The sequence below is a fragment of the Coregonus clupeaformis genome, chromosome 26 (genome assembly GCF_020615455.1).
Source record: "Coregonus clupeaformis isolate EN_2021a chromosome 26, ASM2061545v1, whole genome shotgun sequence".
Classification (NCBI taxonomy): Eukaryota; Metazoa; Chordata; class Actinopteri; order Salmoniformes; family Salmonidae; genus Coregonus; species Coregonus clupeaformis.
Window position 1 is genome coordinate 33,817,506 of NC_059217.1, and position 18,920 is coordinate 33,836,425.

The following is an 18,920-nucleotide window of genomic DNA, read 5'->3' on the forward strand; positions in this document are numbered from 1 at the left end:
ACAGCCTGGGATTGAACCCGGGTCTGTAGTGACGCCTCTAGCACTGCGATGCAGTGCCTTAGACCACTGCGCCACTCAGTCCCCTCGTTGATACTGTGAACCCGGGTCTGTAGTGACGCCTCTAGCACTGCGATGCAGTGCCTTAGACCACTGCGCCACTCAGTCCCCTCGTTGATACTGTGAACCCGGGTCTGTAGTGACGCCTCTAGCACTGCGATGCAGTGCCTTAGACCACTGCGCCACTCAGTCCCCTCGTTGATACTGTGAACCCGGGTCTGTAGTGACGCCTCTAGCACTGAGATGCAGTGCCTTAGACCACTGCGCCACTCAGTCCCCTCGTTGATACTGTGAACCCGGGTCTGTAGTGACGCCTCTAGCACTGCGATGCAGCGCCTTAGACCACTGCGCCACTCAGTCCCCTCGTTGATACTGTGAACCCGGGTCTGTAGTGACGCCTCTAGCGCTGCGATGCAGCGCCTTAGACCACTGCGCCACTCAGTCCCCTCGTTGATACTGTGAACCCGGGTCTGTAGTGACGCCTCTAGCACTGCGATGCAGCGCCTTAGACCACTGCGCCACTCAGTCCCCTCGTTGATACTGTGAACCCGGGTCTGTAGTGACGCCTCTAGCGCTGCGATGCAGCGCCTTAGACCACTGCGCCACTCAGTCCCCTCGTTGATACTGTGAACCCGGGTCTGTAGTGACGCCTCTAGCACTGCGATGCAGCGCCTTAGACCACTGCGCCACTCAGTCCCCTCGTTGATACTGTGAACCCGGGTCTGTAGTGACGCCTCTAGCGCTGCGATGCAGCGCCTTAGACCACTGCGCCACTCAGTCCCCTCGTTGATACTCTGAAACCACTTGAAACCATGACTAGAGACTCAACTAATAGCAAACAGCTGCTGTTCTTATGAGTAAGTTCATGTTGAAGTTGTTATTAGGCGCTGTTATCACTTTGTTCAACACCTTTATAAGCTGTGTAAGCTGTATAAGCCATCAGCACTACAGATGCATTGATTGAGTATAGCAAAGTGTTTCGATAAGCTTGCATCGTTATTATTAGCAGAACTGGTTTTAATTGGTAATGTTGTATAGGCTTACATTTTTTAAGTTTTCGGCTTTCATTTTGACTCAGAAAGTGATCTTGACTCATGTTGTGTTTATGTTTTTGTTAAGTGTATGTTGTTCTTTAAAACATGTACCAGCTACAGATTATTATAATTGTATTGTTTATTTAACCTTTATTTAACTAGGCAAGTCAGTTAAGAAGACATTCTTATTTACAATGACGGCCTCCCCTAACCCGGAACAAAACCCGGACAACGCCGCCCTATAACATGTACCAGCTACAGACGATAGCATGTACCAGCTACAGACGATAACATGTACCAGCTACAGACGATAACATGTACCAGCTAGAGACGATAGCATGTACCAGCTACAGACGATAGCATGTACCAGCTACAGACGATAGCATGTACCAGCTACAGACGATAGCATGTACCAGCTACAGACGATAACATGTACCAGCTACAGACGATAACATGTACCAGCTAGAGACGGTAACATGTACCAGCTAGAGACGGTAACATGTACCAGCTACAGACGATAACATGTACCAGCTACAGACGATAACATGTACCAGCTACAGACGATAACATGTACCAGCTACAGACGATAACATGTACCAGCTACAGATGCACTTCTGATTTTGGAAAGACCCTAAAGGTCATGGAAATGGTGCACTCTGCCTCTCGGTGCTAGTGGTCAGATTTTACCTGAATAAGATAACTATAAATAAATGTTGACATTTGATATTCTTTCTCATATCATTCAATTATTAATTACTTACCCCCAAAATAGTATGATATTGGGGCTAATCATAGGGCCTTGGAGGGTACTGGCATGTTAACAACAGCGACATCTAGCGACTGATCTATGTAAGGACAACAATTGTATTTCTATTGTACTTCCGGGTCCGCGTGGTTCGTTCCTTGTTGCTTCTCTGAACTCCACGAAACAGTGGATTATTCATTGATTCTTCAAACGTTGACCAGAGTGATTATTAGCAATGTATCATCAACCGGTACTGAAGAACCGACGGACTCTTCTGGAACGAGCTGAGAAATTCATATCTGAGATTTATTTCACCGACTGCAACCTTAGGGGAAGGTAAATGGCATTACTTAGCTAGCAGTCAAGCGCAATAAAATGCATGCCCATTACCCACTCAATTAGCCTGCTAACTAGCTCTGTTTTGTTGGTCAGATGAAAGTTATATTTATTGTGCAAAAAATGTATGCATGCACCGAAGCAAAAAGAGACACACTGCTCCTTGTAATAGTTTCTCTGTTCCTTCTGGGTCTAGTGATGACAGCACCTTATGGTACTCTTGGTCAAGTAAAACATGTTTCTGACAACATGACTTCTTCTTTCCAGGCTATATGGAGACACCTGTCCCCTGGAGTCCCTCTCCTCCTCCCTGTCACAGAAACGGATCCCATTCCCACAGGCTGTCAAACAGAACTTTGAGCCATATCAAGTTGGTGATACCTTTGGACCTACGTAAGGACTGGAGGATTTTGTAGCCCTCTTCAAACATCCTATTTGGTTAAATACCACTTGTCTACAATGAATGAAATTAATGAATGAGTGAGTGAGTAACTGAGTTAGTGGAGTGAGTTTTTGAATCAGTGAATGAGCGTGTGAAAGAACGAACAAACCAGTGAACGAACAAACAAACTAATATGAATAGTAATGTTTTATGGCAGATGGTGGACATGCTGGTTTAAAGTATCTCTGAGGATACCAGAATCCTGGAGAGGGAAGCAGGTCCATCTGCGCTGGGAGAGTGATGGAGAGGCCATGGTCTGGAGGGATGAGCAGCCAGTACAGGTTAGAAATGATATGAAAACCACATGAGCCACACCTCAACCACCACAACATAACACTACAGTACGTCAACAGACTAGTCTCATCCCCCTGCTCTCTCAGTTAGCCTTGGGACGAGGTCATGCGTACACTAACAGTCTGTTTTAGTTATATGAGAACTATATACGCTAATCAAGCCTCACTACATGTTGTTCAAACACAACATTTTATTCTCATGGGTTGACGTTAATGTTGTTTGATTGACGGGTTGATGTTGTTCTTTGATTGACGGGGGTTGATGTTGTTATTTGATTGACAGGGGTTGATGTTGTTATTTGATTGACAGGGGTTGATGTTGTTATTTGATTGACAGGGGTTGATGTTGTTATTTGATTGACAGGGGTTGATGTTGTTATTTGATTGACGTTGTTCTTTGATTGACAGGGGTTGATGTTGTTATTTGATTGACGGGGGTTGATGTTGTTCTTTGATTGACGGGGGTTGATGTTGTTATTTGATTGACAGGGGTTGATGTTGTTATTTGATTGACAGGGGTTGATGTTGTTATTTGATTGACAGGGGTTGATGTTGTTCTTTGATTGACGGGGGTTGATGTTGTTATTTGATTGACAGGGGTTGATGTTGTTATTTGATTGACAGGGGTTGATGTTGTTATTTGATTGACAGGGGTTGATGTTGTTATTTGATTGACAGGGGTTGATGTTGTTCTTTGATTGACAGGGGTTGATGTTGTTATTTGATTGACAGGGGTTGATGTTGTTATTTGATTGACAGGGGTTGATGTTGTTCTTTGATTGACAGGGGTTGATGTTGTTATTTGATTGACAGGGGTTGACCAAAGAAGGGGAGAAGACCAGCTACATCCTGACTGAGTGTCTGATGGATGATGAGCCTCACAGGTTAGTGGGTTCAAATCATTTCAAATCAAATCAAATCACATTCTATTGGTCACATGCACCGAATACAACAGGTGCAGACATTACAGTGAAATGCTTACTTACAGCCCTTAACCAACAGTGCATTTATTTAAAAAATAAATAAAACAACAACAAAAAAAGTGTTGAGAAAAAAAAGAGCAGAAGTAAAATAAAGTGACAGTAGGGAGGCTATATATACAGGGGGGTACCGGTGCAGAGTCAATGTGCGGGGGCACCGGCTAGTTGAGGTAGTTGAAGTAATATGTACATGTGGGTAGAGTTAAAGTGACTATGCATAAATAATTAACAGAGTAGCAGCAGTGTAAAAGGATGGGGTGGGGGGGGCAGTGCAAATAGTCCGGGTAGCCATGATTAGCTGTTCAGGAGTCTTATGGCTTGTGGGTAGAAGCTGTTGAGAAGTCTTTTGGACCTAGACTTGGCACTCCGGTACCGCTTGCCGTGCGGTAGCAGAGAGAGAACAGTCTATGACTAGGGTGGCTGGAGTCTTTGACAATTTTGAGGGCCTTCCTCTGACACCGCCTGGTATAGAGGTCCTGGATGGCAGGAAGCTTGGCCCCAGTGATGTACTGGGCCGTACGCACTACCTCTGTAGTGCCTTGCGGTCGGAGGCCAAGCAGTTGCCATACCAGGTGGTGATGCAACCAGTCAGGATGCTCTCGATGGTGCAGCTGTATAATTTTTTGAGGATCTGAGGACCCATGCCAAATCTTTTCAGTCTCCTGAGGGGGAATAGGCTTTGTCGTGCCCTCTTCACGACTGTCTTGGTGTGTTTGGACCATGATAGTTTGTTGGTGATGTGGACACCAAGGAACTTGACGCTCTCAACCTGTTCCACTACAGCCCCGTCGATGAGAATGGGGGCGTGCTCAGTCCTCTTTTTTTTCCTGTAGTCCACAATCATCTCCTTTGTCTTGGTCACGTTGAGGGAGAGGTTGTTGTCCTGGCACCACACGGCCAGGTCTCTGACTTCCTCCCTATAGGCTGTCTCATCATTGTCGGTGATCAGGCCTACCACTGTTGTGTCGTCGGCAAACTTAATGATGGTGTTGGAGTCGTGCTTGGCCATGCAGTCATGGGTGAACAGAGAGTACAGGAGGGGACTGAGCACGCACCCCTGAGGGGCCCCCGTGTTGAGGATCAGTGTGGCAAATGTGTTGTTACCTACCCTTACCACCTGGGGGCGGCCCGTCAGGAAGTCCAGGATCCAGTTGCAGAGGGAGGTGTTTAGTCCCAGGATCCTTAGCTTAGTGATGAGCTTAGAGGGCACTATGGTGTTGAATGCTGAGCTGTAGTCAATGAATAGCATTCTCACGTAGGTGTTCCTCTTGTCCAGGTGGGAAAGGGCAGTGTGGAGTGCAATAGAGATTGCATCATCTGTGGATCTGTTGGGGCGGTATGCAAATTGGAGTGGGTCTAGGGTTTCGGGCATAATGCTGTTGATGTGAGCCATGACTAGCCTTTCAAAGCACTTCATGGCTACAGACGTCAGTGCTACGGGTCGGTAGTCATTTAGGCAGGTTATCTTAGAGTCCTTGGGCACGGGGACTATGGTGGTCTGCTTGAAACATGTTGGTATTACAGACTCAGTCAGGGACATGTTGAAAATGTCAGTGAAGACACTTGCCAGTTGGTCAGCACATGCTCGGAGTACACGTCCTGGTAATCCGTCTGGCCCTGCGGCCTTGTGAATGTTGACCTGCTTAAAAGTCTTACTCACATCGGCTACGGAGAGCGTGATCACATAGTCATCCGGAACAGCTGGTGCTCTCATGCATGCTTCAGTGTTGTTTGCCTCGAAGCGAGCATAGAAGTGGTTTAGCTCGTCTGGTAGGCTTGTGTCACTGGGCAGCTCGCGGCTGTGCTTCCCTTTGTAGTCTGTAATAGTTTTCAAGCCCTGCCACATCCGACGAGCGTCAGAGCCAGAGTAGTACGATTCAATCTTAGTCCTGTATTGACTCTTTGCCTGTTTGATGGTTCGTCGGAGGGCATAGCGGGATTTCTTATAAGCGTCCGGGTTAGAGTCCCGTTCCTTGAAAGCGGCAGCTCTACCCTTTAGCTCAGTGCGGATGTTTCCTGTAATCCATGGCTTCTGGTTGGGGTATGTACGTACGGTTACTGTGGGGACGACATCATCGATGCACTTATTGATGAAGCCAGTGACTGATGTGGTGTACTCCTCAATGCTGTCTGAAGAATCCCGGAACATGTTCCAGTCTGTGCTAGCAAAACAGTCCTGTAGCTTAGCATCTGCTTAATCTGACCACTTTTTTATTAACCGAGTCACTGGTGCTTCCTGATTTAGTTTTTGCTTATAAGCAGGAATCAGGAGGATAGAGTTATGGTCAGATTTGCCAAATGGAGGGCGAGTGAGAGCTTTGTATGCGTCTCTGTGTGTGGAGTAAAGGTGGTCTAGAGTTTTTTTTCCTCTGGTTGCACATTTAACATGCTGGTAGAAATTAGGTATCATCTAATTTCTACCAGCGGATTTAAGTTTCCCTGCATTAAAGTCCCCGGCCACTAGGAGCGCTGCATCTGGATGAGCGTTTTCCTGTTGATTTATGGCCTTGTACAACTCATTCAGTGCAATCTTAATGCCAGCATTGGTTTGTGGTGGTAAATAGACAGCTATGAAAAATATAGATGAAAACTCTCTTGGTAAATAGTGTGGTCTACAGCTTATCATGAGATACTCTACCTCAGGCGAGCAAAACCTCGAGACTTCCTTAGTATTTGATTTTGTGCACCAGTTGTTGTTTACAAATATACACAGACCGCCACCCCTTGTCTTACCGGAGTCATTTTAGTCTTTTAACAGACGCTCTTCAGGGATTTTTCTGCCGTTGAAATCCTTGGGTGGCCCGCATAAGATTTTTGTTCAGGTCATCTAAATCAAACAGTGTTTTTTATATATATATATATATATATACAGTGGGGGAAAAAAGTATTTAGTCAGCCACCAATTGTGCAAGTTCTCCCACTTAAAAAGATGAGAGAGGCCTGTAATTTTCATCATAGGTACACGTCAACTATGACAGACAAAATGTGGGAAAAAAAATCCAGAAAATCACATTGTAGGATTTTTATGAATTTATTTGCAAATTATGGTGGAAAATAAGTATTTGGTCACCTACAAACAAGCAAGATTTCTGGCTCTCACAGACCTGTAACTTCTTCTTTAAGAGGCTCCTCTGTCCTCCACTCCTTACCTGTATTAATGGCACCTGTTTGAACTTGTTATCAGTATAAAAGACACCTGTCCACAACCTCAAACAGTCACACTCCAAACTCCACTATGGCCAAGACCAAAGAGCTGTCAAAGGACACCAGAAACAAAATTGTAGACCTGCACCAGGCTGGGAAGACTTAATCTGCAATAGGTAAGCAGCTTGGTTTGAAGAAATCAACTGTGGGAGCAATTATTAGGAAATGGAAGACATACAAGACCACTGATAATCTCCCCTCGATCTGGGGCTCCACGCAAGATCTCACCCCGTGGGGTCAAAATGATCACAAGAACGGTGAGCAAAATCCCAGAACCACACGGGGGGACATAGTGAATGACCTGCAGAGAGCTGGGACCAAAGTAACAAAGCCTACCATCAGTAACACACTACGCCGCCAGGGACTCAAATCCTGCAGTGCGAGACGTGTCCCCCTGCTTAAGCCAGTACATGTCCAGGCCCATCTGAAGTTTGCTAGAGTGCATTTTAATGACCCAGAAGAGGATTGGGAGAATGTCATATGGTCAGATGAAACCAAAATATAACTTTTTGGTAAAAACTCAACTCGTCGTGTTTGGAGGACAAAGAATGCTGAGTTGCATCCAAAGAACACCATACCTACTGTGAAGCATGGGGGTGGAAACATCATGCTTTGGGGCTGTTTTTCTGCAAAGGGACCAGGACGACTGATCCGTGTAAAGGAAAGATGAATGGGGCCATGTAACGTGAGATTTTGAGTGAAAACCTCCTTCCATCAGCAAGGGCATTGAAGATGAAACGTGGCTGGGTCTTTCAGCATGACAATGATCCCAAACACACCGCCCGGGCAACGAAGGAGTGGCTTCGTAAGAAGCATTTCAAGGTCCTGGAGTGGCCTAGCCAGTCTCCAGATCTCAACCTTATAGAAAATCTTTGGAGGGAGTTGAAAGTCCGTGTTGCCCAGCGACAGCCCCAAAACATCACTGCTCTAGAGGAGATCTGCATGGAGGAATGGGCCAAAATACCAGCAACAGTGTGTGAAAACCTTGTGAAGACTTACAGAAAACGTTTGACCTGTGTCATTGCCAACAAAGGGTATATAACAAAGTATTGAGAAACTTTTGTTATTGACCAAATACTTATTTTCCACCATAATTTGCAAATAAATTCATAAAAAATCCTACAATGTGATTTTCTGGATTTTTTTTCTCATTTTGTCTGTCATAGTTGACGTGTACCTATGATGAAAATTACAGGCCTTTCTCATCTTTTTAAGTGGGAGAACTTGCACAATTGGTGGCTGACTAAATACTTTTTTTCCCCACTGTATATATATATATACACACACAGTGGGGAGAACAAGTATTTGATACACTGCCGATTTTGCAGGTTTTCCTACTTACAAAGCATGTAGAGGTCTGTAATTTTTCTCACTTCAACTGTGAGAGACGGAATCTAAAACAAAAATCCAGAAAATCACATTGTATGATTTTTAAGTAATTCATTTGCATTTTATTGCATGACATAAGTATATTTTATATTTGAGATTCTTCAAAGTAGCCACCCTTTGCCTTGATGACAGCTTTGCACACTCTTGGCATTCTCTCAACCAGCTTCACCTGGAATGCTTTTCAAACAGTCTTGAAGGAGTTCCCACATATGCTGAGCACTTGTTGGCTGCTTTTCCTTCACTCTGCGGTCCAACTCATCCCAAACCATCTCAATTCGGTTGAGATCGGGTGATTGTGGAAGCCAGGTCATCTGATGCAGCACTCCATCACTCTCCTTCTTGGTAAAATAGCCCTTATACAGCCTGGAGGTGTGTTGGGTCATTGTCCTGTTGAAAAATAAATGATAGTCCCACTAAGCGAACACCAGATGGTATGGCGTATCACTGTAGAATGCTGTGGTAGCCATGCTGGTTAAGTGTGCTAAATAAATCACAGACAGTGTCACCAGCAAAGCACCCCCACACCATAACACCTCCTCCTCCATGCTTTACGGTGGGAACTACACACGCGGAGATCATCCGTTCACCCACACCGCGTCTCAATAAGACACGGCGGTTGGAACCAAAAATCTCAAATTTGGACTCATCAGACCAAAGGACAGATTTCCACCGGTCTAATAAAACTGTCTAATTGCTCGTGTTTCTTGGCCCAAGCAGGTCTCTTCTTCTTATTAGTGTCCTTTATATTTTACATTTACGTCATTTTAGCAGACACTCTTATCCAGAGCGACTTACAGTTAGTGAGTGCATACATTATTTTTATTTTATTTTTCATACTGGCCCCCCGTGGGAATTGAACCCACAACCCTGGCGTTGCAAACGCCATGCTCTACCAACTGAGCTACATCCCTGCCGGCCATTCCCTCCCCTACCCTGGACGACGCTGGGCCAATTGTGCGCCGCCCCATGGGTCTCCCGGTCGCGGCCGGCTACGACAGAGCCTGGATTCGAACCAGGATCTCTAGTGGCACAGCTAGCACTCTGCGCCACTCGGGAGACTTTAGTAGTGCTTTCTTTGCAGCAATTTGACCATGAAGGCCTGATTCACGCAGTCTCCTCTGAACAGTTGATGCTGAGATGTGTCTGTTCCTTGAACTCTGTGAAGCATTTATTTGGGCTGCAATTTCTGAGGCTGGTAACTCTAATGAACTTATCCTCTGCAGCAAAGGTAACTGTGGGTCTTCCTTTCCTGTGGCGGACCTCGTGAGAGCCAGTTTTATCATAGCGCTTGATGGCTTTTGCGACTGCACTTGAAGAAACTTTCAAAGTTCTTGACATTTTCCGGATTGACTGACTTTCATGTCTTAAAGTAATGATGGACTGTCGTTTCTCTTTGCTTATTTGAGCTGTTGTTGCCATAATATGGACTTGGTCTTTCAGCAGTAATGATTTTGTTATTATTCTTGAGCAAAAGAACACCGCATTAGCCACGGCAAAATGCATAAAACTGCCGGAAATTGGCTTTAAAACTGCAAAGCAAATTCCCAGCTCCATGACAGAATATGCAGATTCGCAGGACATTTGCTTTAAAACTGCAAAAAAATATTCTCAGCTGCATGACAAAATGTGTAGAATATTCGGAAATTAGCTTTAAAACTGCAATAATTTATCTCAAATTATATTTATAGTATTAATATCCCTCCTTTTTTTTATCTCCTCCTTATTATTATTATTATTATTATGATCATCATTATGATAATAAGTGATGTCATTATCATTAGTAGTCTCAGTATAACAGCCTTTTTATAACCACCATGGAGCTGTAGGCCAAAGAGCGCATCCTGTTTACTCTTAATACCGTAACTTATTTACAATATTTACAATAGTCATATAGGCTACTGTATCAATTCATCATGTATTTGTTCATGTCATCACACAGCATATGAGTCATTCATGTTTTAAAATGCTATCAAGCATTTTCGTTTTTAAAAAATAAAATAAAGCGAACCTTGAATAATTAGCGTAAACAATAAATAAAACCGTTTCATTTCGGAAATTGCGTCACGAATGAATGTGACTGTTTTTAGTCTTTGCTGTAATAAAGGCTCCCTGGTGCCCTTATCATTTATTTAGTGTTGTTTACATTGTTCCAAACAGTCAGAAAAATTATATTGTAATCTAACAGCACCTGTTTGACACACATAATATCCACGCAGCGCTCGCTCCTTACCTTCTTTTTCTTGGTCTCAAGTATTTTCCACAACTAGTCAAATGTATTCCACACATCTGACTTCCCCTTTACCTCCTGAGCAACCAGTAAACATTCCCCTTTACCTCCTGAGCAACCAGTAAACATTCCCCTTTACCTCCTGAGCAACCAGTAAACATTCCCCTTTACCTCCTGAGCAACCAGTAAACATTCCCCTTTACCTCCTGAGCAGCCAGTAAACATTCCCCTTTACCTCCTGAGCAACCAGTAAACATTCCCCTTTAACTCCTGAGCAACCAGTAAACATTCCCTTTACCTCCTGAGCAACCAGTGAAACATTCCCCTTTACCTCCTGAGCAACCAGTAAACATTCCCCTTTACCTCCTGAGCAACCAGTAAACATTCCCCTTTACCTCCTGAGCAACCAGTAAACATTCCCCTTTACCTCCTGAGCAACCAGTAAACATTCCCCTTTACCTCCTGAGCAACCAGTAAACATTCCCCTTTACCTCCTGAGCAACCAGTAAACATTCCCTTTACCTCCTGAGCAACCAGTAAACATTCCCCTTTACCTCCTGAGCAACCAGTAAACATTCCCCTTTACCTCCTGAGCAACCAGTAAACATTCCCCTTTACCTCCTGAGCAACCAGTAAACATTCCCCTTTAACTCCTGAGCAACCAGTAAACATTCCCCTTTACCTCCTGAGCAACCAGTAAACATTCCCCTTTACCTCCTGAGCAACCAGTAAACATTCCCCTTTACCTCCTGAGCAACCAGTAAACATTCCCCTTTACCTCCTGAGCAACCAGTAAACATTCTCCCTCTTCAAGTTTATGAGTCACGTCCTCTGCATCCATTTTGTTGTCACATGTGCACGGAATTTGTTATAACCAATATATTGATGTGTTTATGATGTGCTTTAGGTCAGGCCCTATTGGTCACGTGCATGCGATGCGTACATGTGTCGCATAAAGAGAGCAAAGGGTTGTGGGAATGGGGAATGTTTTTCGGTAACAGAACTTGTCAGTCAGAAATGATTTAGCAGCTTCAGCAACACGGACAGCGTGATAAACACTGTTGATGTTCTGTAGTGGTCGCTGCAGCAGGGAGGAGAGACAACGGGTGCTAGTCGCAGTCACTCGCTGTCAGCGCAGCAAGTCTGAGCCAGGCCCGGCACAATCAAATCAATTGCTGATCGGACTCCCTCTAGTCATTTGTGTGCCTTAGTTATTTAATCAAACAGTTCGCTTAAAGCAACAGACAAGCTCAGTGCATATAGTTGATTTGATTATAACAGATAGGATGTGTCATTATATGGAAAAATACAAGTTTAAACATTTCAACCAATCGATTGGTCGAAAGAACAGGCGACTCTCGGTCGACAAAGATGTTGTTTAGTCGGAGACAGCTCTACTCTACATTGAGTTGGCGCGTAACGGTCTGTTTGGAGTGAGTCAGGAATCCATGTTCTACTTCTGTCTTCTGTCTCTCTTAGCATCTCCCTGTACGTAGAGCTGGCTTGTAACGGTCTTTTCGGAGCGGGTAAGGGATCCATGATTGCAGCACCTGACCCAGACAGGAAGTACTCTGTCCAGAAGGCGGAGCTTGTAGTGTTTAAGCCGGAAGTCAGGGAGCTGTTGACCGACTTGGAGATGCTGGTTGACATGGTTAAGGTACGTTGGGAAATCAGTATTCTATAATGTGAAGGTACTACATAACAGGATGTGAAGTAGGTCAAGAGGTCATGTCTGGAGCAGGGTGGGGTCAATTCCAGGAGTAGTAAACTAACTAAATTGACTGAATTGAAATGGAATTGACTCCAAACCCTAACCTGAAGATAGTTTACCTTACACTGCTCAAGATGGCATAGTGACATGTAACTGTAATGAAGCGTAACTGTAAACTGTAGTCATTGTGTTTCTCTTGTTCTGTTCCTGCTTTCTTATGTCTGATCCTGTCTTGTCCTGTCTTGTCCTGCCCGGTCCTGTCCTGTCTTGTCCTGTCTTGTCCTGCCTGGTCCTGTCTTGTGCTGCCTGGTCCTGTCTTGTCCTGTCTTGTCCTGTCTTGTCCTGCCTGGTCCTGTCTTGTGCTGCCTTGTCCTGTCTTGTCCTGTCTTGTCCTGTCTTGTCCTGCCTGGTCCTGCCTGGTCCTGTCTTGTCCTGTCTTGTCCTGTCTGGTCCTGTCTTGTCCTGTCTTGTCCTGCCTGGTCCTGTCTTGTCCTGTCTTGTCCTGCCTGGTCCTGTCTTGTCCTGTCTTGTCCTGCCTGGTCCTGCCTTGTCCTGTCTTGTCCTGTCTTGTCCTGTCTTGTCCTGTCTTGTCCTGTCTTGTCCTGCCTGGTCCTGTCTTGTCCTGTCTTGTCCTGCCTGGTCCTGTCCTGTCTTGTCCTGTCTTGTCCTGCCTGGTCCTGTCTTGTGCTGTCTGATCCTGTCTTGTCCTGTCTTGTCCTGCCCGGTCCTGTCCTGTCTTGTCCTGTCTTGTCCTGCCTGGTCCTGTCTTGTGCTGCCTGGTCCTGTCTTGTCCTGTCTTGTCCTGTCTTGTCCTGCCCGGTCCTGTCCTGTCTTGTCCTGTCTTGTCCTGCCTGGTCCTGTCTTGTGCTGTCTGATCCTGTCTTGTCCTGTCTTGTCCTGCCCGGTCCTGTCCTGTCTTGTCCTGTCTTGTCCTGCCTGGTCCTGTCTTGTGCTGCCTGGTCCTGTCTTGTCCTGTCTTGTCCTGTCTTGTCCTGTCTTGTCCTGTCTTGTCCTGCCTGGTCCTGTCTTGTCCTGTCTGGTCCTGTCTTGTCCTGTCTTGTCCTGCCTGGTCCTGTCTTGTCCTGTCTTGTCCTGCCTGGTCCTCTCTTGTCCTGTCTTGTCCTGTCTTGTCCTGCCTTGTCCTGTCTTGTCCTGTCTTGTCCTGCCTGGTCCTGTCTTGTCCTGTCTTGTCCTGCCTGGTCCTGTCTTGTCCTGTCTTGTCCTGCCTGGTCCTGTCTTGTCCTGTCTTGTCCTGCCTGGTCCTGTCTTGTCCTGTCTTGTCCTGTCTGGTCCTGTCTTGTCCTGCCTTGTCCTGTCTTGTCCTGTCTTGTCCTGCCTGGTCCTGTCTTGTCCTGCCTGGTCCTGTCTTGTCCTGCCTCCTCTCAGCTGCTGGGTGAGGGGGAGCAGCGTGGGTACCAGGCTCTGTTCACAGCCAATGAGATGGTGAACCTGTGTGAGCCGACCAATCCCAGCTCATTTCCTGCGGCCCGGAGTCTGGCTCAGAAGTTCTTCAGCCAGAGGAATGGACAGAGCCAGCACACTGTTCACGCTATGGGACACTGTCACATTGACTCAGGTGAACATCTCAGTTATCTTTCAAGATTACTGCATTTGTTTAGTCTATGTGCATGTATTGAGTTCTCCTGTACTGATGCCGCACCGTGTACTGATGCTCCACCGTGTACTGATGCTCCACTGTGTACTGATGCCCCACTGTGGACTGATGCTCCACCGTGTACTGATGCTCCACCGTGTACTGATGCCCCACTGTGTAATGATGCTCCACTGTGTACTGATGTTCCACTGTGTACTGATGCTCCACTGTGTACTGATGCTCCACCGTGTACTGATGCTCCACCGTGTACTGATGCTCCACTGTGTACTGATGCCCCACTGTGTACTGATGCTCCACTGTGTACTGATGCTCCACTGTGTACTGATGCTCCACTGTGTACTGATGCCCCACTGTGTACTGATGCCCCACTGTGTACTGATGCCCCACTGTGTACTGATGCTCCACCGTGTACTGATGCCCCACTGTGTACTGATGCTCCACTGTGTACTGATGCCCCACCGTGTACTGATGCTCCACTGTGTACTGACGCTCCACTGTGTAATGATGCTCCACCGTGTACTGATGCTCCACTGTGTACTGATGCCCCACTGTGTACTGATGCTCCACTGTGTACTGATGCTCCACCCTGCTCTGTCCCTGTCTCTCTCTAGCCTGGCTTTGGCCCTATGAGGAGACCATCAGGAAGTGTGCTAGGAGCTGGGTGACTGTGATCAGACTGATGGAGAAGAATCCTCATATGGTCTTCACCTGTTCACAGGTACTGCACCTTTAATACACACTCACCTGTTCACAGGTACTGCACCTTTAATACACACTCACCTGTTGACAGGTACTGCACCTTTAATACACACTCACCTGTTGACAGGTGGGGGCACCTTTAATACACACTCACCTGTTGACAGGTACTGCACCTTTAATACACACTCACCTGTTCACAGGTACTGCACCTTTAATACACACTCACCTGTTGACAGGTACTGTACCTTTAATACACACTCACCTGTTCACAGGTACTGCACCTTTAATACACACTCACCTGTTCACAGGTACTGCACCTTTAATACACACTCACCTGTTGACAGGTACTGCACCTTTTAATACACACTCACCTGTTGACAGGTACTGTACCTTTAATACACACTCACCTGTTGACAGGTACTGTATCTTTAATACACACTCACCTGTTCACAGGTACTGTACCTTTAATACACACTCACCTGTTGACAGGTAGGGGCACCTTTAATACACACTCACCTGTTGACAGGTACTGTACCTTTAATACACACTCACCTGTTGACAGGTACTGTACCTTTAATACACACTCACCTGTTGACAGGTACTGCACCTTTAATACACACTCACCTGTTGACAGGTACTGCAGCTTTTAATACACACTCACCTGTTGACAGGTAGGGGCACCTTTAATACACACTCACCTGTTGACAGGTACTGCACCTTTAATACACACTCACCTGTTCACAGGTACTGTACCTTTAATACACACTCACCTGTTCACAGGTACTGTACCTTTAATACACACTCACCTGTTGACAGGTAGGGGGCACCTTTAATACACACTCACCTGTTGACAGGTACTGCACCTTTAATACACACTCACCTGTTGACAGGTACTGTACCTTTAATACACACTCACCTGTTGACAGGTACTGTACCTTTAATACACACTCACCTGTTGACAGGTACTGTACCTTTAATACTCACTCACCTGTTGACAGGTACTGCACCTTTAATACACACTCACCTGTTGACAGGTACTGCACCTTTCATACACACTCACCTGTTGACAGGTAGGGGCACCTTTAATACACACTCACCTGTTGACAGGTACTGTACCTTTAATACACACTCACCTGTTGACAGGTACTGCACCTTTAATACACACTCACCTGTTGACAGGTAGGGGCACCTTTAATACGCACTCACCTGTTGACAGGTACTGTACCTTTAATACACACTCACCTGTTGACAGGTACTGTACCTTTAATACACACTCACCTGTTGACAGGTACTGCACCTTTAATACACACTCACCTGTTGACAGGTAGGGGCACCTTTAATACACACTCACCTGTTGACAGGTACTGTACCTTTAATACACACTCACCTGTTGACAGGTACTGTACCTTTAATACACACTCACCTGTTGACAGGTACTGCACCTTTAATACACACTCACCTGTTTACAGGTACTGCACCTTTAATACACACTCACCTGTTGACAGGTACTGCACCTTTAATACACACTCACCTGTTGACAGGTACTGTACCTTTAATACGCACTCACCTGTTGACAGGTACTGTACCTTTAATACACACTCACCTGTTGACAGGTAGGGGCACCTTTAATACACACTCACCTGTTGACAGGTACTGCACCTTTAACACACACTCACCTGTTGACAGGTACTGTACCTTTAATACACACTCACCTGTTGACAGGTACTGTACCTTTAATACACACTCACCTGTTGACAGGTACTGTACCTTTAATACACACTCACCTGTTGACAGGTACTGTACCTTTAACACACACTCACCTGTTGACAGGTACTGTACCTTTAATACACACTCACCTGTTGACAGGTACTGCACCTTTAATACACACTCACCTGTTGACAGGTAGGGGCACCTTTAATACACACTCACCTGTTGACAGGTACTGTACCTTTAATACACACTCACCTGTTGACAGGTACTGCACCTTTAATACACACTCACCTGTTGACAGGTAGGGGCACCTTTAATACACACTCACCTGTTGACAGGTACTGCACCTTTAATACACACTCACCTGTTGACAGGTACTGTACCTTTAATACACACTCACCTGTTGACAGGTACTGCACCTTTAATACACACTCACCTGTTGACAGGTAGGGGCACCTTTAATACACACTCACCTGTTGACAGGTACTGTACCTTTAATACACACTCACCTGTTGACAGGTACTGCACCTTTAATACACACTCACCTGTTGACAGGTACTGTACCTTTAATACACACTCACCTGTTGACAGGTACTGCACCTTTAATACACACTCACCTGTTGACAGGTAGGGGCACCTTTAATACACACTCACCTGTTGACAGGTACTGCACCTTTAATACACACTCACCTGTTGACAGGTACTGTACCTTTAATACACACTCACCTGTTGACAGGTACTGCACCTTTAATACACACTCACCTGTTGACAGGTAGGGGCACCTTTAATACACACTCACCTGTTGACAGGTACTGCACCTTTAATACACACTCACCTGTTGACAGGTAGGGGCACCTTTAATACACACTCACCTGTTGACAGGTACTGTACCTTTAATACACACTCACCTGTTGACAGGTACTGCACCTTTAATACACACTCACCTGTTGACAGGTACTGTACCTTTAATACACACTCACCTGTTGACAGGTACTGCACCTTTAATACACACTCACCTGTTGACAGGTAGGGGCACCTTTAATACACACTCACCTGTTGACAGGTAGGGGCACCTTTAATACACACTCACCTGTTGACAGGTACTGTACCTTTAATACACACTCACCTGTTGACAGGTACTGTACCTTTAATACTCACTCACCTGTTGACAGGTAGGGGCACCTTTAATACACACTCACCTGTTGACAGGTAGGGGCACCTTTAATACACACTCACCTGTTGACAGGTACTGTACCTTTAATACACACTCACCTGTTGACAGGCACTGTACCTTTAATACTCACTCACCTGTTGACAGGTACTGCACCTTTAATACACACTCACCTGTTGACAGGTACTGTACCTTTAATACACACTCACCTGTTGACAGGTACTGTACCTTTAATACACACTCACCTGTTGACAGGTACTGTACCTTTAATACACACTCACCTGTTGACAGGTAGGGGCACCTTTAATACACACTCACCTGTTGACAGGTACTGCACCTTTAATACACACTCACCTGTTGACAGGTACTGTACCTTTAATACACACTCACCTGTTGACAGGTACTGCACCTTTAATACACACTCACCTGTTGACAGGTACTGCACCTTTAATACACACTCACCTGTTGACAGGTAGGGGCACCTTTAATACACACTCACCTGTTGACAGGTACTGTACCTTTAATACACACTCACCTGTTGACAGGTACTGCACCTTTAATACACACTCACCTGTTGACAGGTAGGGGCACCTTTAATACACACTCACCTGTTGACAGGTACTGCACCTTTAATACACACTCACCTGTTGACAGGTAGGGGCACCTTTAATACACACTCACCTGTTGACAGGTACTGCACCTTTAATACACACTCACCTGTTGACAGGTACTGTACCTTTAATACACACTCACCTGTTGACAGGTACTGCACCTTTAATACACACTCACCTGTTGACAGGTACTGTACCTTTAATACACACTCACCTGTTGACAGGTACTGTACCTTTAATACACACTCACCTGTTGACAGGTACTGTACCTTTAATACACACTCACCTGTTGACAGGTAGGGGCACCTTTAATACACACTCACCTGTTGACAGGTACTGCACCTTTAATACACACTCACCTGTTGACAGGTACTGTACCTTTAATACACACTCACCTGTTGACAGGTACTGTACCTTTAATACACACTCACCTGTTGACAGGTACTGTACCTTTAATACACACTCACCTGTTGACAGGTACTGTACCTTAATACTCACTCACCTGTTGACAGGTACTGCACCTTTAATACACACTCACCTGTTGACAGGTAGGGGCACCTTTAATACACACTCACCTGTTGACAGGTACTGTACCTTTAATACACACTCACCTGTTGACAGGTACTGTACCTTTAATACACACTCACCTGTTGACAGGTACTGCACCTTTAATACACACTCACCTGTTGACAGGTA

At 45.6% G+C, this 18,920-nt stretch overlaps 1 protein-coding gene across 3 annotated transcripts in view; it reads left to right on the forward strand.

The window, feature by feature from the left end:
* Window positions 1-1,985: 1,985 nt before the first annotated feature.
* The window catches only part of man2c1 (mannosidase, alpha, class 2C, member 1), a 113,794-nt gene continuing 96,859 nt past the window's right edge, over window positions 1,986-18,920 (forward strand). For 2 of the 3 annotated variants that reach the window (XM_045207824.1, XM_045207825.1), the window contains exons 1-7: window positions 1,986-2,172; window positions 2,440-2,565; window positions 2,772-2,895; window positions 3,721-3,791; window positions 12,187-12,364; window positions 13,805-13,994; window positions 14,645-14,751. In XM_045207824.1, coding sequence (XP_045063759.1) covers window positions 2,072-2,172; window positions 2,440-2,565; window positions 2,772-2,895; window positions 3,721-3,791; window positions 12,187-12,364; window positions 13,805-13,994; window positions 14,645-14,751 — 897 coding nt within the window. In that variant the 5' untranslated portion in view covers window positions 1,986-2,071. Of the gene's footprint in view, window positions 2,173-2,439; window positions 2,566-2,771; window positions 2,896-3,720; window positions 3,792-12,186; window positions 12,365-13,804; window positions 13,995-14,644; window positions 14,752-18,920 lie in introns of those variants that run through there. The other variant, XM_045207826.1, reaches the window with a different exon arrangement.